Genomic DNA, 23,249 nt, shown 5'->3' with positions numbered 1-23,249 from the left:
AACAGCACACTCTGCCTGCACACAATAATATTTGAGTGAATATGGGATAACGTATTTACAATTACTTCAACGTAACAAGATAAAAACGTGTGAGCATGAATTGTGACTTTTTGATTTTGCTGTAACTATATACCTATGAATAAACCATTGCTAGATACCTGACACCTGTGGGTGTTTGTGGTTAGTGGTTAAGGGGAGGAGGAACAAAACTAAGTAGTGACACCACACTCTTACATTGGTTAAGGGGAGGAGGAACAAAACTGAGTAGTGACACCACACTCTTACATACAGTATTTAAAAAAGTCACACAGCAGTCCGAGATGGACAGGTTTAATGCAGTCCTCAAGATTGCCAACAAACAGACAAACCTTTGTTTCGGGTTAATCTCCTTGCTGACGGCTGGAGGAGAGCAGATCTTCTCCTTGGTGCTCTTCAAGTGCCCCTGCAACGAGCTCAACTTCCTTTACGGCATGGTGTTCCTGTTAGTACCTGCTCTGGCTCTGCTACTTTTAGCTTATATCTTAAGTAGAAAGATGTGGAAGATGATGACAGGGTTTTGCCAACCTGGGACCTATGCATCCTGCTGTAAGAGGATGTCTCACTGTCTGAGGATAATCTTTCAGATCAGCACCACAGCCCTGGTGGCACCATCCAGTTGGATTGCCGTGGCTCTGCTAAACGGGAACTACTTTGAGTGTGCAATGACAGGTGTCAATGTGAGTGATTACAGTGAACGTCTCTGCGGCGGTGCGACTTCTCTGATCCAATGTCGAAAGGAGCTCCCCAAGTTTCCTTGTGGAGGAGGAAGCAGTGTCAATGACAGACAAGTCGTGCTGCTTACGCTCAGGGCTCGCTCACAGGTCAGTTTTCATTTTACCTTTAAACACCATGAAAACACTTTTTCCATATCAGATGGCTATCAATAGTTTTGATTTATTTTAGGGGCTTTGTAAAACATAAACAGTAGATGAACATTCAAATGTTTTTCAATGGCCGTCATTGACACGCGGATTTTTGTATTCAGGGGCCAGCCTGGCCCTTATCACCTGCAAATAGTAGTTTTTGAGTTGTAATATCAACGTTCACCACTAGATGGCATATATTGTGTAGTTGTGCTTGCACTGGGTCTCGTACTACTCTGTATAATGTCATTAAGCCCAATAATTGTTTGTGGATTTGGAATGACATGCAGGAGCAACATTGTTCTTGTATAATCTTCAAATTCTGAATAGATTTTTGTATACCACCATTATCTACAGGTATGAAACCATCTGAAGTACAGTTGATATTTCCAATAACAGTACCACGTGTCTTACAACTCAATTTCCCCTTGTTCTAAAAATTGTGTATCAATAATTGTAGATCCTTGGCTGGCTGCTGATTGCATCTGTTATGTTGTCCAACATTCTGTTGACCTGTTTGGCTCGGTGCACCTCACCTGTCAGCTACCTGCAACTCAAGTTCTGGAGGGTTTATTCTCAGGAGGAGAAGAACCTCATGGACTCCTACACCATGAAACATGCCAAAGAACTAGCAGAGAGAAACCTAGAAAGTTTCTTCGAACAGACAATGCCCCGACATGTCATCACTCCTTCCAGCAAAGATTGGGAGAACATCTCCACGCTCTACAAGTTCAGTACCAAAGACTACTACTACAGCACATTACACAAGTATGTGGAGACTGGAATGGTGCGAATGGCCTCTCTTAAATCAGCTGAGTCACCTGCAGACAATCCTGCTGTTCTTAATTTTGTGGATGAAGCCGGGATGGGCTTGTAAGGACGATTTGACGATTTGCCAAAATATTGAAATTTAATGTAAGAGAACAAAAATGCATATTTTTGAGAAGTCATATATTTGCGGAAGTTTGAGATTTACATGGCGCCCAATCGAAAGGTCTCAGTGGTTTCAAATAGGAACTGCTCACATTTCCTTTACATCTGTCTACGTTGTGTATTAATGTAGTCACGCACATTTTGTGTCTGTTACTCTGTTGGGCCAAACGGAAAATTCAAATTTCCTGTTTGTGTGCAAGACAAATAAAGACAATTATTCTACTCAGCTCAACCTACAACCTACACTGTGAGCCTGCTTAAATAATGACTCATGAAGGATGGGCCTTTTAGTGGGAAGATGGTGGGCTCCAAATCAAGTTGTTAAAATAATAGGAGAGTAAATCGTACGATTGACTTCTGAATGAACAGCGATATAAGAAAAAGAAATCAAAAGCTACTGTATTGGTGAAACTTGGTGTCATTGGCGTAAGTCTATTGAGTGTTTGTGCCGAAAGAAGTAGACGGGATAATAAGCCTGTTGGTTACGTATTGCTCGTGTTTCACATTAGCAGCCTTTTACAAGGCACTTAGTCTTGAGTAGTCACTGAGGCTAGAACACTGAGAGGATGTGATTTCGTCTTCATTTTGCTGAGCTGCTGACTGGCTGTGTTGCAAAAACAATGGTATGTTTTGTACGGAAACATTCAATAGAAGAAGTGATGTCATTCTGCATGATTTCTTGTTGCTTGCAACTTTCCTTTCCTTGCATGCTTTGTTCAGATGTATGATTTTGTTATGAAATGACAGTTGGTGATTTTACAAAGGTTGGTTCAGTTACCATATAACAGAATAGATGTGAATGAAAGAAATCATTTTACTTTGAATTTTACTGGTCGTTTCCAAGTTTACCTTTAAATATTATCAGGGCATTGCAGTATAACAAAGAGGCTATGCTTTTAGAGCCTGCATTATTGTCAAGAGACTCGGGTCGGTAATCAGCAAAACAGGATATGCAGGATTTTCATTGCACAGTTGCCGGTGAAGAGTAGACAGAAACAGACAAGGTGCTGTGTAACATATTTTTGCAGCCTTTCTTTTACTGCTACCTCCTGTATTTTGTGACTTTCCTTGGATTAAGTGTAGATTTGATGAATGAAAAAGCAATGAGAGCATAGGAGTAGCTGAGGGACAGAGGGAGGAGTCTGAAGGGAAGAGCACAAACCAAAGGGAGGGGCACTGTTTTTGTCTCCAGCAAGCCCGAGCAAATGCCTATTGCTTGATGGTCCACATTTTCATTCTGCTCTCTTTTTCTTCTTGTTTATTACTTGTGGAGCGCGTCTAAATCCCCCACTGGTACCATGGATAAATTCCAGACGGTCCTTCGTTTCTTCATGAACCAGAAAGCCACAATTGGCTACAGTTTTATGGCTCTCCTGACAATAGGCGGGGAGCGAGTCTTCTCCATGGTCTCCTTTCAGTGTCCCTGCAACCACGATCAGAACTTTGCCTATGGACTCACATTCCTGCTTGGACCTGCGGCTGTACTTTTGGTCTTAGGACTGTTCTTCAATGCTAGATTGTGGAGGCTTTACACTGGCTGCTGCCTCAATCCGATGAAGCTTTGTCCCCGCGGAAGATGCTTGGGATGCTTCAGGGTGCTCATGAGCATTATTACAGGGGCTTGTGTGGCTCCTATAATGTGGCTCTCTGTGGCCCTGCTCAATGGGACTTTTTATGAGTGTGCTGTCAGCGGTCTCGACGACAATCTGGTGGTGGACCTGTTCTGTAAAAACAAGACCCTGAAGTGTCGGGAGGAGCTAGCCAGAGTTCCCTGTGGCCGGTCCAAGTTATCTGAAGAGGAGCGCATGGATCTGCTGCTAATGTTCAGGGCCCAATCTCAGGTAAGGGAATTTTGGGACTTTATGTACCATTTGTGTTGTGCAGTGTATGCCGTATTATATTTTCTGCGGTCCTGGAGGTGGTCTACAGAAACAAGCCCCAACTTGTAACTTAAATGTTGGCTCTTGTTAACCTGCTGGTATATTCTCCCCAGCTTTGTCATGAACAGTTTGTAGTTTGTAGGCAGGGTACACCAAAAAACATTTCTTAAAATAAACCAACATCCACTTAATCTTTATAACCCCAACATTGAATTAGCAATTTGACAGACAAAAAGCAGTCCCAGATTTGACTTGTAAATTTAGTAGACACCCTCTGATTTGAAATATGCCTTTCAAACTTTTGACCCAACGTCCAAGTGGATTTGGCTTGATAAATTAGAAGTCTCCAGGATAAGATTGTGTCATAAAATGTTGTGGCTAATCTCTGGTAACATTCCACTTTAAATGTAGGCAGGTGTGAAATCTTTGTATATTTGCTTTCTGCGAAATGTCATGCTTATCTGGTATAGTGTTGACTATTATTTTGTACCTGCAGATTCTTGGCTGGTGCATTATCATCATCGCAGCCACATTTGGGCTTCTTGGTACCTGCTACAAAAATTGCCGCTCCAAAGTTAGCTTCCTGCAGCTCACATTCTGGAAACGCTATATGGAGAAAGAACGGGAGCACTTTGAGGCTTACACTCTGGATTATGCCTCCAAACTGGCTGAAAGAAACCTACAAAGTTTTTTTGAGAACAAGGATCCTGATCCATTCCCTTTCCCAAACCATAAGGCCTGGGAGGAGATCTCTCCACTCTACACTTTCTCAACGAGCGAACAATATTACAGCACCCTACAACGTTATGTGGAGAGAGTGGACAGGGACTTTGTGCCAGAGAAGAGACCTGTGATAGACTTCGAGGATGAAATTGAAATGAAATAAAGTTTTTGTGTGTGTGTGTGTGTGTGTGTATGAATAAAACAGCAGACTGTGGGGACTGTTACAGAATAATTAAAGGCCACAACGACTTTTTTACCTTTAAGGCCTTCTACTATATAATTCTACAGAATCCATCCTTTGATAAATAACATACTAGAGATCTTAATAAGTTGCAGATAATATGTACTTGCTCTTTGGAGTCAGCTTTTAATTGTATCTTATTAATCATTCCATTGTCATTAACATACTACTTTGTATCTAAAGAAGTTCAACATGCTTTGGTACATCTGTACACCTTTCTGCCAATGACAAGTTGGTACAGCTTTTGCAGGAAAATGCAAGAAATAAATTGTATAAATTAATTTCATGAGTAGTCATCAGAATAACTACAGAGATCAGTTGTAGATTTTCTGCTAGTTTCTTGTCACAATATGGCTCATGGCTGAGCAACTGTGATGTCATCTGCACTCAACAATAAGTGGCAAAATAAAAAAAATAAAAAACAGATTCGGCTAGGAGAGTAGAATGATTTTGTTTTTCAACCGAGTTTGACGGTAATAGCGTGTTTTGTTTTTTTTTTAACCTAGTTCACACTCCATACCACTAGACGGCGGTAATGCGCATTAACGTTTCTTATCAACCACCATAAAACTACAAGAAGAATACACGCAGACAAAAATAATAAAAACAGAAAAGTCGTTCTGTTTCTGCAACACACAAACAGCGTGAAAACATGATTAAATGAAGTATGAATAGAGTTACAATCTGCATTACATAACACAGTAGATAACTGCGGAATGTTTTGCTAATTTCAAAATGATTCATGCACAGAACAGACCCTGGATATAATCGATCGTCATCGAACTACCGGAACACGCAGCATGTGATGGTAGCTGCATGCAAAACCAGAGGGATGATTTCGCTAACTGCTAGATAACCTGCAACAACGTGAAAATGACAGACTACGCTGAAGAGCAAAGAAATGAACTAGAAGCGATTGAGTCGATATACCCTGACTCTTTTACAGGTGTGAATTCATTCCTGTTGACGTATGAGCAAAAGACAGCTAACACTCGGGGTGTCTTAGCAATACCTTAACAACTTTTTGTGGAAGTATCTTGAAAATCTACCCATATGTTAAGATGACATGGGTTATTTGTTTCCAATAATAATGATATTCTATACTACTATGATATGATATGATCTTATGTACCCCACTAATGACCCATTCGGCTGAGATAGACTATTGAGATAAAGTGGTTGGATGGATTTCATCATATTAACGAATTCCCTTCGGTTACAGTGCTTTCAGAGGATCCCATCAGCTTCACCATCACTGTCACGTCAGATGCGGAAGAAAATGGCGAAAGTGAGTATGTTATGTATGTTGGATAAATTCATTGCTTTGTCCTTCATAAATATATCTTATTTTCTTGAATTTAGTAGTAGTTGTGATGATGATGGTGTTTTGAAATAGATAATACATACTGGTTGTCTTCCTCATAATGTTTTTCTCCATATGAGTATGATACAATAGTCAGTAGTGTTCCAGACTACTCGCTTTGATTTACTGTTGCAATGAATTCAATTAGGTTTGTATGCTGATGTTGTGTTTTTTTATTAAATACCCTTTTCAGTTGTGGAAGCAACTTTGAAGTTCACATATGTTGAAAAATACCCAGATGAACCCCCACTATGGGAGGTCCACTCCCAAGAGAACCTGGAAAACAATGATATGGATGACATCCTCACATTATTGCAGCAACAGGTCTGATCATAACACAAACTGTATGTTATTTCGATGATGATTGACTCCTGATTTTTCCTCGAATTGATTAATATCAGTCAAGGATGTTTTCAGTCTTTTGGGAAAACATGACACAAATTTGTTGAATAAAGATGTACATATTTTGTGTCAAGATTGAATTATAAGCAAAATATATATATTTATGTGTATTAATCTACTGTTTGAGTTTAGTGTTCTTAAAACAAGATCACAGTTCATGGACCGCATTGGAATCTGTTTCATCGCTAAGGTTTGTTTTCTTTTGTTTCCTTTGCAGTCAGAAGAAAATCTGGGAATGGTGATGATTTTTACCCTGGTGACAGCAGTGCAGGAGAAACTCAATGAAATTGTGGACTTGATGAAGAACAGACGAGAAGAAGAGAAACTGCGGAAAGAGATGGAGGACGAGGAAGCAGAGAAGGTAGCAGCGTGACACTACTGAATAACCTGAAGGCTGTATACAAATATTGTAATTCCCTCATTTTGTTTGGCGATTCGGACAGCCAGCTCACTATCTCCCCGTCACATATTATGTGACAACTGTATTTGTCGTGACGCACCGTGACTTTTTGGCTTGATGATAGTGCACAATGTATTGGAGTTAGAGTATGATGAGGATACTACACGTGTGCTTGACAGGTGGCGTTCCAGGGTACAGTGGTAACCATTGAGAACTTCCTGGCATGGAAAGCCAAGTTTGAACTCGAAATGGCTGACATACGGAAGAAAAGACAAAAAGAAGAGGAGCAATCAGGAAAAACAAAGCTCACTGGTAAATGCTTGATCTTTCACCTACAACATCATTTTTGGCCCTGCAGCTTAATTAATTTTGTCTCCAAACAGAAATGTAGTAGATGTTTTGATTCATTTCTATACCGATTTGAAACATTTGTAAGGTAAGGGTTCTTGTGATGGGAATAAAATAACATGATAAATACTAAATACACAAATAAAAACACAAAACATCTGCTGAGTTTACAACTTTTTGACAGTGATTTTAATTTTGAATTTTCAGTATTTGAAATTGAAAAGCATATCATTTTTACACAGGTAAACAGCTGTTTGAGACGGACCACAATTTGGACACGTCAGACATCCAGTTCCTTGAAGATGGTAACTTGTTGGAGTCATTGACAAACATGCATGAAAGAAGTTGATTTCATAGTTATACCATTGTTTTACATTATCTTAAAATGTCAGTCAGAGTGATGTAGTGTTGGAATTATTTCAAATTTGATAAGGGTAACCTCAGTTGATACATTTTCTATACCAATATAGATAAAACAAATGTCATGAACTTACCTGCTTATTGTTGAAAGTCTCTCCTCCTGTCTGTCTTCTCTTTCAGTTGGAAACAATGTTGAGGTGGATGAATCATTGTTCCAGGACATCGAGGACTTAGATTTGGAGGATGATGACCCTGACTTTGACCCTTTAGAGATGGGTAGTTATGAGGACTAAAACTGCGCTACCAAAAAAGGACTGTTGGCGACGGACAGAAGTTTGTCTGGAAAATAATTACTTGGCCAAACACATGAAGAATGCAATCCAATAAGACACTAACAGCAATTAGAGTGGCAATCTTTGTCAAAGCATCATTAATTCCCTCCTGTTTAAAGTTGCTTCATCATTGACTTCTGGTGCTGTCCACAAGGTTGTACTATAATCTTGACAGTGTATACCGGCAGTGTATTTCACAAATCCACTCAATAAATTCAAAATGAACTGCTTAATATTTTATGCATATCACCCAAAGACATCTAGATTGGGGTAGACCAGGTTAAGGGCATCTCAAGTTTAAAGATCTTTTAATTTCCTTTCACGCCATTTTGTAACATATTGCAGTCCTTCATTAAATCCGGCAGTAGGCACTGCTTAACTTTCATTGCAACAAACTCTGAGCCAATTGGGAAACCGTTGTCAGACAATCATTCATCCCTGTAAATCCCTGATATTGTCTATACATATATATTTTCTTACATTATATTCAATTTATGAGTAAACCACTCCACCACGAGTAACTAATTTTGAACATTTATTAGCAAAAGTGCAACATACTGTACATGTTGAAATGATAAATTAAATATTCACATAAAAACATGGGTAAAATGGAGATGGTGAGATACTTAAAAAAAAATAAAAAATCACTTCATGGGATCCTTTCAGCACACAGTGTTCTGGAGTTCGAGATGCGGATCTGTTAAAACAAATAACAGTGTGCTGAAACTTCAAATCGATGACATTTTTTTCATTTGGCAAAATGTATATTCACAAACAGTACTGTGCAAAAGTCTTATTTTAATCATCATCTTCATGTCATTTAGACAGCAAAAAAATAAATGAGGACAAACAGCATGATTATTTAAAAACTATGAATTGGTTTCCACAAAATTTAGTAGCTCATGGGCTGATGAAGCACACAACCTTTTCTCAGAAACTTTATAAATGTCATCGTTAAAGAACCCAAAAATTGCCTGATAACAAATAAATGGACAAAATCATACCTATACAATATATTTTTTCCTGCATTTGCAAATTATTTGACCTTGATGGCGGTCTGTGCACTACTGAATGACATCTTAATGTAGAATTGCCAAAACAAAATGGTAACGTGGCATGAGATGAGACTTTCACACTGTACTGTATGTACACTGTATAAACAACGCTGCCATCTAACCTGTTTCTCTTCAGTGGACAACACACCATCTACCCCCACCACCTGGTACTGCTTATGTTTCAGGCTGCCGGGAAGCTTTCGGACATTGCGGATGGCTATGGACGCAGTGTCTCGACTCATCAATTTCCTGGTGTCTGATGACGGCGAACCAGGATCCAAAAGCAGAAGGCACAGGTTTCCAGTCTTCCGCTGCTCCAAACCCACAATGGAGCGACTATGCCCTAGGGGATTAAGGAAGAAACGTTTGACATATTGACGTTTTTTAACAAGTTTGGGGATACGTTCAAGCAATTTTGGGGATTTCACTTGGAATATGAGTACTTGCCACACCCAGTTGATGTTTACTGGCAAACTTAACATAAAACAAAGTAAATTATCCCTTTTGTATTTAATACAGCCACGCAGCGTAGCCTTTTAGTCTGCCAGTGTAATGCTAAGTAGCATCTGTCACGGTAATTATTGGCACATTGGATGTCTGGTTCATCTTATTACCCATTTGAAATCAATTTTCCCATAAGCCCCCCAATTCATGATTAAGACCTAATATCCATATGCAGTGCAATTTTTGTTGTTGCTGTGTGCGTACCTTGATGCTGCAGGTACAGTGGGGGCAAGGAGGTCTGGATGATTCTGGGAGGCAATCTACTACTCGTGCTGGACTGACTGAAGTACTGTTTGACCCACTCAAAGAGCTGGGGATGGGTACCTCCTGGGCCTGTTGGCTGGTGGAAGTCGACAATGCGGCCGCTAAGAAGAAGAAAAAAAAAAAGAATCAAGACACTGGTTTAGAAGACAACAAATGGATCGTTTGGAAGGATGCTCATAATGACATTCATGGTAAGAACCAAAGATCTACTCATTAAAATTAAAAATAGAAACCAATGAAACATTGTTTAACTTAGATATGGCTCAACTGAAAAACAATAAATATTGCCCAATTCAGCAACAACAAGTTGAATGGGAAACACCTGATTCCTAGAGAAGTGAGAAGGACGTAGATCTCGGTGGCACCAATCCAGGCTCGCGTTCCTTGGAGCTGATGATTGAAGTGAGATGCCCCTTGTGGATCAAGTCCCAATTTCCATGCATCCTCAATCATACTCTGCACTCGTGGAATACTTGGCACTGACTTGTCTGAGACAAAGTGAGCATCAAATTAATACATTTGTGTTTGAGATTATCTTTCATTTGCTCAACAGGTTAAGGAATACAATGAGGTGGATGTGAATTGGTAGCTGTTTTATTTGCGCTATATACAGTTGCACATGGTTAACAGTAAAGTCTGCACCCCCCTGATTCAAAAGCCAGATTTTTGTTGTTTAAAAAAATAAGACCATGAGAAAATAATTGAAACTTTTCCCTGCATTAAATGAGACCGATAATCTGTACAAATCTGTTGGGAAAAAAATATGTATATATTAACAGAGGGAAAGTAAAAATAAACAACTGATAATCAAAGTAGGGTGTTCATATTAGGGTGGATGGAATGGCACACCTTGTAAAGGGGAGGCAAATGTATCAAGTCTGAAGAGGGATGAGAGCAGCATCTGGAAGTTTCTGTATCCACAGCCCCAGCCTTTGTCACCCAGCGAGGAGCAATAGTGATCAGTATCAGCGCTGAGCCACACGTGCACACAGTCTTTGCTCGCAGTCTGATAGTATTGAGATAAGGCTTCAATGACACCTAGGCCCAGGTGGATAAAAAAATACACGTGAAATTACACAGGGAAAAAGTAGGACATTCAAAATTGCAGTTTGGCAATCCCTATGTGCCACCACTAGTCTAAACACGGCATTCTGATTAATTCTGCGTTTAAGTAATATAGGTTAAGGAACAAAATCCACCTGTTTTTAATTCATCTCAGCCATTTTACCACTTGCTGTCGCTTGAAAATGACATATCACAGTTTCCACGTCTCAGGTTACAACCAATCATGGCTCAGCTTCAGAAAACTGGTGAGCCTTGACTGGTTGTCTCCTCAGACCTGTTGAAGAACTGCTTCAGTGTAATAATATTTATACAGCTGCATTTACAAATACAACTATGCATGATGGTCAAGGTGCAAAGACAAGACATCACTTTACCCTGAGTTCTGGTCCTGCCGTCATCAACCCCTGAGGCGAGAGACTCCATCATCTCCACCCTCTTAAAATGATACTCTGCGGGGGGCATAATGCCCCGGGCCACATCCCTCTTCAAGGTCTTCTCCATCTGTGCGCGATAGCCACCACTGCCATCCAGGCCAAACTGCCTCTGCACAGGGAACATATTATACGCCGGTCCAATTGATACACAGAAACCTTACAAAAACTACAAGACAAAAATACCAAAGCATGTGCTACTGTCATTTGGTGGTTCTGTGACTGTAAATTTTGATCATTGTAAATAACAAAGATTGATCGTGTTTCATGCTCACACGCCAGCGATGTTGTTACATTCAAGTTTTTATGTTGGCATCAATGCTCATTGTGACAATGGAATAATGGCATAACCTTAACTTTGTACAATTTACACTTGGTAAATGGAAGTGATGAAAGATTTGACGTCACATACTCAGGACACCTATAAAGCAGATCTAAAATGAACATACCTGAAGTTGGAAGCTAGATATTTATGAATCAAATAAAATGTGGAACTTTCAAGGACGATAACTGCAAATGTCTGCTCTGAAAACCTCGAACCTGCAACTTTTTAAACTGCTCCTTTTCCACTTGGTTCTCCTCTGCCATCCTCTTCTTGTCCATTTCCTGCTGAAGTTTCCAAGCCAGTCTTGAGTCTGAATTAGAGGTCCCTGCAGCAAATGCAAACAAGCAATATAGGATTGTAGCATTGATGGTCAAATTAATGTGACTCTATAATTAGATGCAAACAGTTTAAATCATGGTACGAAACAATCTCCCACCTGCCTCATTGTCTAAATGCAGTTCGACATGTTGCTGCAGCGAGTCGCTGTCGCTGCAAACAGCTGGGCACATTGGGCACTCAAGTTTCTCCGGTGCTAAAAGACATTTGGGAAACCTTATGTCAGTCCAATAACAGCCTTCTTTGATTTGATCAAATCAGCAAACATGTGATCCTAACTGAACATTTTAGTAGACGTTAAAAAACGCTCTGTGAAAATTAAGTGATTATATTTAAGAGTTTCTTTTCAGATATTTCAGTCAAAGGGACTTTGCAGAAAAGCAGCAAATCTTGTCCTGTTCAGGTGTTCATTCAAGTGACATTAAAGTATAATAATAATAATAATAATCAAATGTCAACAAAGCTCATATTTTCATATAACTTAGAAGAGAGACAGTGAAATGAAAAATCAGATTGATGTACATGCCATCAAGGTGATTTAGCTCCTAATAAATACTTTTTTGTAATCTTTGTTGAATATTATGGGCTTTAGCAAACATTAAAACATTTGTCTACATTAAACCATACCTTCCGAATACTCCTGTTCCTGCAAGTGTAACTCAACATGCTCCTGTAGAATGCTGGTGCTGTGGAAGACTTGTGCACACATGGGGCAGGAGAATGGGTCTGTAAAAAGGATATCAACACTAATTTATAACTCTTAATACGACTTTGGAGTTTAACATAAAATTATACCATTCTTTGGAGAGGCTGGGCGCTTCTGTTTGGGATTTTTCTGCTCAGATAAATACCCAGCATTGTCCAGAACAGGAATGCTCATCTCCAGACCACGCTTTATTCCTGGGCTGACAGATGTTGATGAGATGGCTGAAGTCCCCTCACAGGTTAAAACTCCTTTACTTTGGGTAAACACGGTATCAGTTCTTTGTTGAAGTGGCAATGAGTCACTGGATGATCTACAGGGTTTTGCTTCTATATATGGACCACTGCTGCCTGCCTTTGGATCTTCATTCTCTGTCAAATTTGTGCCGATTGGAGGAGGACAACAGGAAGTGGAATAAGATGACTTTTGGGCTTTGTGTTGGTAGTCTGGATGTGCAGAGCTAATATGGTAGGAAAGTTCATCGTAGGACACTCCAGACAAAGAACATAGTGGGCAATTCATGTCATTTTCCAAATGGCTGAGGAGCAGATGTGTCTTCATGTCCTCGTCCAACAATATTTCCTCACTGCATATCTCACAGGTCAGCATAACCACCGCCTGTTCATTCAAAATAGAGTCAGATTAATCATTTTCATAGAAAAATATGAAGCCTCAGAATGGCTCACCTACATTTTCAGAAATGTTGAAGCACCACTCCTTCACTAAAAAGGAAGCGCTTTATTGATTAAGAGCTATTGATTGAACAAACGCCAAAAGTCAATTTGTTGGTTTGCATCTTCGGGGAATAAGACGAAATTTGTCTCTGAATGAATAGTGACCATTATGATCTCCAACGTTATAAAGAATTCAAAATTTGGACTTCGAGGGCCAACGCGAGTCATGAGTAAACACGTATACGTAATTATATTTACTAAGTCATACAGTGAATGACGTAAAGCGACAAACTTAAAAACACGTATGTTGTTGATTTAAAACAGCACCGGGTGCATAATAACATATACATTTACTTACCGTAACGAATGATATTCTGTACATTAATCAAGACATTTCTCGTCTCGATCATGTGACTTCCGGAGGCTAAACTATATATATATATAAAAGAAAATGCAATAAACTGACAAAATCTAAATGTAAAAGTAAAATGTTCGTCCTACCCGTGTGGGTTTGTTTATTTTCAAAATATATATCACATGCGCTTTGCTATCTTAGAATGACAGGCCAGGCGATTTCATTTTCGTGCCACAACACCACCGGAAACCAATCGACAGCTGGCGGAAGTGACGACTATCTTGTTGACGCGAGGTGTTTTGTGGGAAAATTATCGCTCGGTCGCCATTTTCCTCTACCGACGGGGGAGGCATTCTAATAGGAATTGGAGTTTTGAAACACCCGCAACGTTTTCAAGTCCGTCAAACCTTTAGTGGGTAAGAATCCCCCGCCCTGTATTCCGAATTATATATGTTGTCATCGATGTTGAATGTAAACACACTAGTCTGTGAGAATAGCTGCATGTGTAAAGGGGCTAGCACTAGTGCTAGATTAGGAACCGATTCAGAATAGCCCAACAAAAATATTATATTGCAGCGAGTCGAAGTAGAAGTTTCGATAAGCACAGCCAAAAACTTCTTCTGTTCGACTTTTTAAACCTGTGAAATCGTAGTAATGGAATTTGTGAGTGAGGACGAAAAGCAGTGCAGCGTTAGCATTTGACAGCACTGTTTAAGGGGTAAGCCTCAATCTGACAGCACTGTTCAAGGGGTAAGCCCCGATCGGAATAACAGTTGATAAAGGTAAAACATTTTTGGGGGGGAAGCTTGACAGTGAATCGCTGCAGTGTTTTATGTGTTCACTGGAAACTCATTATAACATTATAACGAATGTAAAGATTACTTATTGATTCACACTGAGATCTCTAGCCATTTGTCAAACCTCGATTGCTGTCAGTCTTTTTGGTAGGGGTGGCGTTTTACTTCAATATTGGTCAGTAGTAGTGTGGGAGTTGGATAAGTTTGGAATGAACTAGAATTGTGAAGGACAACATATACACATTAGTCAATAATAAGTTACTTAAAATGAATAGTCACAATTTCACCCTGTCAGATGTTTAGTTCCTCTGTGGAAACTCACCAAGCAACCCGGTCCGCTTTCTTGCCGTTCCCTGCAAAGGAACTGCAAGAATCCGATTTTTTTTGAGAATTGCACAGTGCTTGAAGGCAGTGCACGCAGGAGCACGCATACAGACTAAACCCAAAGTATCTCGAAACATGCTCTGGTCAAGAGATCAACAGTAAATTCCAGAAACCTGATAGAGGCAAACGTCTTGACAGTCTGGCAAAGTACTGAACCAAGCAAGTTCTTTGGGAAGTGGTAGAATATTTTTTTTTTATAGCATGGCAGAGCATGTCGTGGTTGAAGGAAGAATTTGGATCTTAAGCTTTTGCACATTGTACTTTATTCTCCAAATCCCAGAATTATTAACAGGCTTACACAAACAAGTAATCGGAAAGGTGTCAATGTAACATTCTGTGCCTGACAAGCACCATTCTCAAAGGGTAAAGACAAAGTCCAGGAAGAAATAATTTACACTTCAAACAAAATGAGGAGGAATGTCTCTCTTGAATGGAATAAATGGAAATCACAAATTCTAAAATTGTACCGAAATAACAGTTTAATTGAAAATTGAAATTATTTTGGAAGGAAAAACAGATGTCAGGATAATAGTGTGCATGATTAAATAAATTACCCAGAAAACTGAAAATATGTAAAGACAGGAGCTATTCAAGGCTGATTTAGCCTTTTGTTAAGGTCTTCCTATGCGTTGGTTAATACTTAATCCTATGCTGTGTCCTGACTCTTCAGACCATGGCGAGTCCGGGGAAAGATAGCTACAGGATGAAGAACTACAAGAACAAAGCTCTGAATCCTCAAGAAATGCGTCGAAGGAGAGAGGAAGAAGGAATCCAACTGCGTAAACAGAAAAGAGAGGAGCAGGTAAACACTCGTGTAGAATTTATGGAGCTCATGAGATGGGACTACAAATGTCGTCGTCACAAGCTGCTGCTGCTGCTGCTGCTGCTTCTGCTGTTGTCAGAATTGAGACACAAAACAGTCACATGTGAGACCTTGTATAGAGCTGTGTGTGCCTTCTCAAATCATCCAGTTTAACCATAGTACAGTAAAAATGGGCCACAAAATATGTGTAGAATGACGTTTGCATCAAACAGCTGCATCATTGAGAAAGCGGGACTGTATATGATTGACAAGTGAATCCAATTATAGCTACAAAATGTCAAATGCAATTCATGTGGAACTAAACTAATCACGTGGCACCCTACTTTGCCCACAGCTGTTTAAGAGGAGAAATGTAAGTACGCCATCAGGTGATGAGTCAATGTCAGATTGTCCAATCCAGGATCCAGACATCAGCTCCACAGTGCCGGTCACCAGCGTAAGTCATATAGAATTAATCGTGAAAAGTGTGAATATTGATTGCTGCTTTGTTTAATCGAACTATCTGATACCAACAGGATGCCGTCATAACACCTGATATGGTTCAGATGATTTTCTCTGAAGACCCAGACCAGCAGCTGATTGCGACACAAAAATTCCGAAAACTCCTGTCCAAAGGTTTGCGTTTCCGGCCTTCGAGTTAGTTTGCGTTACAAGAACAGTGTTATTGACTTATCAGTCTCGACCAGTTACGAGAAGATTTAAAAACTTGACTTTTTTGTTTTTAGATCCCAACCCGCCCATAGACGAAGTCATTGCCACGCCTGGCGTTGTGAATCAATTTGTTGAGTTCCTGAAGAGGAGTGAAAACTGCACATTGCAGGTAAAGTGTTTTGCTCGCTTTCACAATGTTAGGCGTGGACTTCAATTTGGGTTTTGAATCACATGTGGTGCATAGATTTTCACCATAATACTTCAGCAGATTTTTTTTGCATGGCAGACAATAGTTCCTGGATTGTTATGCTAGTCTATATCATGTCTATGTTGTCTGTGTTTCTGTTTTTTAGTTTGAGGCAGCCTGGGCGTTAACCAATATTGCCTCAGGCACCTTCCAGCACACCAAGGTTGTGATTGAAACAGGAGCTGTGCCTATTTTCATCGAGCTGCTGAATTCTGAGTATGAAGATGTGCAGGAACAGGTGAGAACCTTTGTATGCAAATGAAAACAACACTATATCACTTCCATATTTACATACTGCTTACGCTTAGAACACCTACTCCATCAGAAAGTCTGGTGCGCATTATATACGCTCCAACTTAGTGTACAGTGGATCTCAATACATCAGGCATCACGGATAATGATAATGGATGGAAACAAGCCCTTTTGAGCCCTACTGGTGATTCACAAACACAACAATAGTAGGAACGGTGCTGACTGTGGTGTGTTTCAGGCTGTGTGGGCACTGGGCAACATCGCTGGAGATAATGCAGAGTGCAGGAACTACGTACTCAACTATGGCATTCTACCTTCTCTACAGCAGTAAGTTTATCTCCTCCCGTCACTGTGTTCTACATTATTTGGTCACATCTAAATGAGCCTGCTGTCTGTTGATCCAGGTTACTCGCGAAATCCACCCGTCTCACAACAACTCGAAATGCAGTTTGGGCTCTGTCCAACTTGTGCCGTGGGAAAAACCCGCCACCGGATTTCTCCAAGGTCAGTTAGCAAGCCTGGTTTGATGAATACAGGAATTGTTTTTCCTTTTTATGCATTTCTTCTATTTGAGACTTTATTCCTGCAATTAAGCTGTTCTTGTCTTTTTTTCATTTTATTTTTTTTTATCCTTAACCGCTGTCAGGTGTCGCCGTGCCTTAGTGTGCTGTCCAGGCTTCTTTTTAGCAGTGATCCAGATGTGCTCGCAGACGCTTGCTGGGCCCTATCCTACTTGTCTGATGGTCCCAATGAGAAGATTCAGACAGTCATTGATTCTGGAGTTTGCCGCAGGCTGGTGGAGCTGCTCATGTAAGAAGCCTTCAAATGTAACTTCAACGGAAGTACATTGAAAAATGAAATGATGCGGCAATGCATTCTCTGAACCACATAGTGTGAATGACATGTTCACATCATGCCTCGAAACATACATCAATAGTGATGAGCTGGAACTTTTGGTTTGCCTTAGTGGTGTTTACGTCAATGACAAGAAAAGGCAGAATAGGGAAGCACGGTCATGGTGAAAAGGGACTGCTGTCGAGTCATGTTCTCACTCAAGGTTAAAATGCGCAGTCAGCCTGCTAACATGACCACCATTTACTGCCATTTGAGTCAATTTGACATTATAATTTCTTTGTTTGTTCTCTCTAAAGGCACAGCGACTACAAAGTGGTTTCTCCCGCTTTACGGGCAGTTGGCAACATTGTCACAGGAGATGACGTTCAGACACAGGTTGAGTCCAGCCAATCACGTAGCTCCCATGCACTAGATTTATGTGGCGCTTTTATTCTTCTTGAATGCTTTTTGTCTGTTTGTCATCACAGGTGATCTTGAACTGTGCAGCGCTGCCTTGTTTGCTCCACTTGCTAAGCAGTCCCAAGGAGTCGATCAAAAAGGAGGCTTGCTGGACTGTGTCCAACATCACAGCTGGAAACAGAGCTCAGATTCAAGTAAATGCTGCTAGAAACAGATATTTTTCCCTCTTTCAAGGCAGGTGGATTTATTTTCTTGCTGACATTCCTTTTACCAGAGTGTGATCGATGGCAACATTTTCCCGATACTGATTGAGATTCTTCAGAAGGCAGAGTTTCGCACAAGGAAAGAAGCAGCGTGGGCCATAACAAACGCCACTTCAGGTGGTACTCCTACACAGATCAGGTACCAGATGTTTTGTCTTATTTGTCAGGAACGTTTGTTTGTATATGTATATATATTTGTTGTATTTTACATATGCGACAACAGTGAAACATGTAACATCAATTTTGAACGTTTTGGAATAAACTGACCAATGAAGTGCAAAACATGACTGCAACTACCGTATAATTGCATATTTTTGTTTAATTTTAACGTCTTATTAATGTTTAATCCATTAATTGTAAGTGACTGACTTGATGATGGTTTCCTGTTTTGTGTGAATAGGTACCTGGTTTCTCTGAGTACCATCAAGCCCATGTGTGACCTTCTCACCGTGATGGACTCCAAGATCGTGCAGGTCTCACTGAACGGTCTGGAGAACATCCTCCGACTGGGAGAACAGGAGGCCAAAAAGAATGGAACAGGCATCAATCCTTACTGTGCACTTATCGAGGAGGCTTACGGTACAGCTCTGCATCTTAGCACACAGCTTACACAGTAGCGCATGAGCAATTTTGCAAAATGGATATTACCGAGACACTCGCTGGAACACTGCATTTGGTTGGTTTGTATTTAGCTGAAATAAGAACGTCATTTAACATTTTGACTTGGTATGCATAATGCTCAATTTTGATGAAAACACTACAAGTAATCTGTAATTTGTGCTTATAGCAAATCATACTGAGAAATGGTTTCTGACCATTTTAGATACATAAAAGAGCATCTCACAATGATCCAATGCAACCAGCAACATGACAACATGGAATACGCACTCCAAATGCTTCTAAAATAGTCTTTAAATTCATAATCGAGATATTGTGTTCAGAATAGTGGGAGCACAGAAAACAAAAGTAAAAAAAAATCTTTCACTTGACGTAAGACTTTGTGGTGATGATTTTTAGCCGTGGAACTTTGGACTTTGGAGATTTTGGCGCCCAATGCCAGTGATGTTTACATTTCATCCTTCCTTCATCAGGCTTGGACAAGATCGAATTCCTGCAGAGTCACGAGAACCAGGAGATCTACCAGAAGGCATTTGACCTGATTGAGCACTATTTTGGTGTGGATGAGGAAGATGCCAGCCTGGCGCCACAGGTGGACCAGGGTCAGGGCCAGTTCATCTTTCAACAACAGGAAGGACCCATGGAAGGTTTCCAGCTCTAACGTCAATCACCTCACCTTCACCCCGTTTTCCTGAATTCAAGGATCTCGTTATCTGATAAACAAAGTCCTGACCTACAGTAATTTTTTCTGGGCCAGCTCCACCAGCTCCAACCCTCAGACCATCCACATCCTCAAGGCCTTCCAAAACAACCATCTCTGATATGATGTTGAGATGTGTGAATACTGAGCTAAATGTTAGCGCGTTAGGCCCATTAATGCTTCCTCAACGTGAACAAGCCCGTACGGGTCGGTCGTACCTGCACTAAGGAAAAAGAAGTATTCTCTTTTGATATAGTGTAACTTTGGGTTTCCATTGGTGTTTTATTACAAAACCCAACAGTGCTTGTGTCTCAATCGAAAACCAATCACATAATTCACATTCACATCCCTATTGAAATGTGAATTTGCCTCGCTATTGCTCAGATGGGGTGGGAGGTCAAAATCCCTCAACAATCTGAGGATTTTATTCTATTATGGTCAAAATTGGAAGGGGTGCCTGTCATGACGACACAGGTACTGGATGTAAATACAGTGCAACTGTCAATCCTCAGAGAGCCCCTTCCTCCTGATGGACAACTGTGGGTCCTTATTTATTTATCTTGTGTGAGAGCTGGGTTGCTTCTGTTATTCCAGCTTTCCGGTCAGGCTGATAGTTCCTTTGTAAAGCTTTCCATCTTCCCGTAGTCAGGCAAGATTGCTGCCTGTGATAGGATGCATCCTGAGCAAAGGTCTCATTCAAAGAACGTAGCCTAAACTAGCAAAATGAATTGTTGTGAAATGATGAAACAGGGTTGACATGGAGGGTTTTGTATAGCATATATATGTGTAAGATTGTAAAGCAACTATTTAAATGGCAGTGGGATGTCGATGTATGAAGGTGTAGTGTTTACAGTCGTGACTGCTTCTCCTTGATAGCTCAATAATTAGGATGAGGTTACCCTACTCTGAACTTGTGTGCTTTTTTTCCCCCCTCACATTGGGACTTGGTGGAAGTTATATCCATAACAGAAGCACAGTGTTATATTTTTTGTCCTCCCCCCAACTTGATGCCATCCCCTTCAAACATACATTAACCATATTTCTTGCACATAAATGCACAATTGATTACTGCAATGTTAATTGGTGGACAACGAGAAATGATCTATATTTACATGGAAATATTTGTAATGCAGAATTTATTTCATCGAGCACATTCAACAGTGTATAGTTTTCTAATATTTCTGGTTTGTATGATTTTTTTAAATGTTTTATTAGCACATTTCTTGTTTGAGAATTCATTTGCTGTGTTGTGGCTCTCGGAAAAAAATGGAAAAAAAAGAAAAAAAAATCCTGATAGACCTCCACAAGTCTGTGTACAGGTGCGACATATCATGCAGCCAGACTGAGACTTTGAAGCTGTATTATGTTGCTGGCAATGCCTGTGTCTGGAATACACATCTGATATTTTCTGGCAAGAACTAATAAATGCAACCGTCTGATAGAGATTCCATCCACTTCCTTTTTGCGTTAGGATTTTTTCTTTCTTTCATGAACATGCTTATTTATGCTGACTAAACCCATTCAATTCACAGCCAATCGACAAGGAACATAATGGGAGAAAAAACACGTTTACTGGTCGAGCCCCGCTTTCGCTCCCACCATTCCCTTCGTTCATTTTTTTTGCAGGGAAAATCAAGCAAGGCCCTCAGGCAAATGTCACCAGGATATGCCCTCCTGGTGGTAGCCTGAGAAGCATCCTAAACAGATGATCGTGCTCCTCTCAATGCGGATCTGCAGCTCTCCAATGAGGCCAGACAACCGGTAGAGAAATCTCTTTTTTGTCATTTCAATCTCTGATCTATTTTTACGGCCTCCATCATAAGTCCTTCATAGTGGTCTGTCGTTTTGTACCCTTGTTCATTTTAACACATTAAATTACATTTTTGACCTACCAAGTCTGATATGAGTACCATTGGTGATTCTTGTGCTCCCTCTTGTGGTAACCGAACGAATCACAGTATAGAGGTAGGTTGAGGTCAAAAGTTATGTACTTGAAAAAACAAAACTCGTACTGGAAAAAATTAAGTTAAATCCGAAAAGTTTACGAAAACAAAAACCTAGTTTATTAAAAAATATTACCATGGCGAAGCAAAACTACATTCAACTCAAAAAAACTTTCAAACAAGTATTTTTATTTTTAATACATTGTTGTTTCTTTCAAGTTTTAAGATCAGGACGCTTATTTTCAGATTCAACTTTTATTTTTTCTAAGTATTAGTTGTTTTTTCAAGTACAAAACTTTTGACCCCAATCTACCTCCATGAATACACTACAACAAATCTTTGTTTATTTATTTATTCCAATTCGACACTCTAGCATTTAAACTTAAAGAACTGTTTTTCAAATTATTTATGTACAATTCCGTTTACCTTTTACAACTCCCTCATTTAAAATCCCGGAGTTTTTGCTTAAAATATTTTGAAATAGCATATGCCATTGCTTTTCCTATATTTTGCTGTTGTTCTGTTGTGTTGCAATAATGGTTTTATTTGTGTTTGATTTTTCTTTCTATTGTTGAGGCATTCTTTTTCATATACTGGTTTGTGAATGTGTCTGTGAATGGGTGAATGTGGGGTTGTATTCGTTGAAGAGTGTCTTTTCTTATAATATTTTCTGAATATTTAAGCATACTACTATTTATACATAAGTATTTCAATTTTGATCATTATAGTAGTATGTTGTGAGGCCATTATTTTTGGGAGTGTACTACTTTGTGTGAAAACTTTGAGAACCATTGGCGTAGCCGTGGGTCCGGTAGCTTTTTCTCCACCTCCAACATGGCGGACAATTAATTACTGATAATCTAATTGAATGCACTTAATCACGTAATGAGTAGGAGCACATCTATGTTTCACATTCAGTGGTTTGTGGTCACACCGCAGGGTTGGGTGAAGGTGTGTTTGAGCGTAACTTCCGTGAAACAGTAATGGAATGATTGTTTACTAATTCAATTTGCCACTCCCTTGTGATTTATTCTGTACTCCACTCCGTCACCGTTGCCCCCTTCCTCATACTAAGACTTTTTTGTGAAATGTGATTAAGTCTTTGGACGTCATTAACAAAGAGAGGACAGTACGAACCGCTCTTGGCTCTGATATCTCATTTCATCTTAGTTGCATTTCAAGAGAAAATAAATCTCATTTTTGTTTAGCGATTAGTTTCCAGCGTATCATAAACGAGGTCCTAACATGGCTTTTGTTTATTTTTAATCATTATTTTTTGCAAAAGCATCACTTCCCCATATTTTTCTGTTGACACAGACCTACTATCAAAAGAACAACAACTGGGGGAATGATTTACGTAAGAATAAAAAGATTCCTCCACACTCCTCCAATGTGCTATGTCTTTGTCACACAACCAGACCGACAAGTTTGCAGTTGGGGTTTTTCTGTGTGCGTGAAACTTGATGACATGCCGCACCTGAGGCTGTGTACGTTCTAAGTTTGAATTATTTCATTGTCTTTAAATTTGATTTCCTATCTCTAGGAAACATCACGTTTGCTTTGCCCTTCTTACTGTTGCATACCATCAAGACAACATGACGAAGTCAAGTAGGTCAACAGGTGAGATCATTTGCACGCATCTGAAAATAAACTCACGTCCAGAGATGGCATGCCTGATTCCTACTATTGCCTACTATTTCCTGGTTGTTTCATAGAAATAA

General features: G+C 39.9%; 5 protein-coding genes across 6 annotated transcripts; 4 read left to right on the top strand and 1 right to left on the bottom strand.

Moving 5' to 3' along the window:
• Window positions 1-261: 261 nt before the first annotated feature.
• Window positions 262-2,074, top strand: calhm6 (calcium homeostasis modulator family member 6). Of its 2 annotated transcripts, none has more exons than XM_061289765.1 (2): window positions 262-860; window positions 1,483-2,074. In XM_061289765.1, the coding sequence occupies exons 1-2, from the start codon at window positions 321-323 to the stop codon at window positions 1,777-1,779; spliced, it is 837 nt and encodes a 278-aa protein (XP_061145749.1). In that variant the 5' UTR covers window positions 262-320; the 3' UTR covers window positions 1,780-2,074. The 2 variants fall into 2 exon arrangements, with proteins under 2 accessions (XP_061145749.1, XP_061145748.1); XM_061289764.1 differs by having other exon boundaries at window positions 263-860; window positions 1,363-2,074.
• Window positions 2,075-3,078: 1,004 nt separating this feature from the next.
• On the top strand, window positions 3,079-5,105 carry LOC133161339 (calcium homeostasis modulator protein 5-like). Its single transcript, XM_061289766.1, has 2 exons — window positions 3,079-3,676; window positions 4,212-5,105. The coding sequence occupies exons 1-2, from the start codon at window positions 3,134-3,136 to the stop codon at window positions 4,599-4,601; spliced, it is 933 nt and encodes a 310-aa protein (XP_061145750.1). The 5' UTR covers window positions 3,079-3,133; the 3' UTR covers window positions 4,602-5,105.
• Window positions 5,106-5,410: 305 nt separating this feature from the next.
• On the top strand, window positions 5,411-8,117 carry rwdd1 (RWD domain containing 1). The gene is made up of 7 exons (XM_061289767.1): window positions 5,411-5,625; window positions 5,902-5,967; window positions 6,236-6,366; window positions 6,662-6,805; window positions 7,024-7,156; window positions 7,435-7,497; window positions 7,733-8,117. The coding sequence occupies exons 1-7, from the start codon at window positions 5,553-5,555 to the stop codon at window positions 7,843-7,845; spliced, it is 723 nt and encodes a 240-aa protein (XP_061145751.1). The 5' UTR covers window positions 5,411-5,552; the 3' UTR covers window positions 7,846-8,117.
• A 289-nt stretch (window positions 8,118-8,406) lies between these two features.
• On the bottom strand, window positions 8,407-13,845 carry zufsp (zinc finger containing ubiquitin peptidase 1). Its single transcript, XM_061289763.1, has 11 exons — window positions 13,600-13,845; window positions 12,660-13,185; window positions 12,492-12,590; window positions 11,965-12,060; window positions 11,744-11,853; window positions 11,147-11,315; window positions 10,557-10,745; window positions 10,030-10,195; window positions 9,648-9,808; window positions 9,062-9,282; window positions 8,407-8,581 (listed from the first exon to the last, which is right to left on the bottom strand). The coding sequence occupies exons 1-11, from the start codon at window positions 13,621-13,623 to the stop codon at window positions 8,534-8,536; spliced, it is 1,809 nt and encodes a 602-aa protein (XP_061145747.1). The 5' UTR covers window positions 13,624-13,845; the 3' UTR covers window positions 8,407-8,533.
• Window positions 13,846-13,869: 24 nt separating this feature from the next.
• Window positions 13,870-21,030, top strand: kpna5 (karyopherin alpha 5 (importin alpha 6)). The gene is made up of 14 exons (XM_061289761.1): window positions 13,870-14,012; window positions 15,448-15,579; window positions 15,935-16,036; window positions 16,116-16,215; window positions 16,326-16,420; window positions 16,605-16,736; window positions 16,989-17,077; window positions 17,155-17,254; window positions 17,397-17,560; window positions 17,902-17,980; window positions 18,073-18,198; window positions 18,279-18,406; window positions 18,668-18,846; window positions 19,359-21,030. Exons 2-14 carry the CDS (start codon window positions 15,451-15,453, stop codon window positions 19,544-19,546), a joined length of 1,611 nt encoding a protein of 536 aa, XP_061145745.1. The 5' UTR covers window positions 13,870-14,012; window positions 15,448-15,450; the 3' UTR covers window positions 19,547-21,030.
• Window positions 21,031-23,249: the final 2,219 nt, after the last annotated feature.

Source organism: Syngnathus typhle, linkage group LG10 (genome assembly GCF_033458585.1).
Source record: "Syngnathus typhle isolate RoL2023-S1 ecotype Sweden linkage group LG10, RoL_Styp_1.0, whole genome shotgun sequence".
In the NCBI taxonomy this organism is placed as follows: Eukaryota; Metazoa; Chordata; class Actinopteri; order Syngnathiformes; family Syngnathidae; genus Syngnathus; species Syngnathus typhle.
The sequence above is the reverse complement of the archived record's forward strand: the minus strand, read 5'-3'. Positions and strand labels throughout refer to the sequence as shown.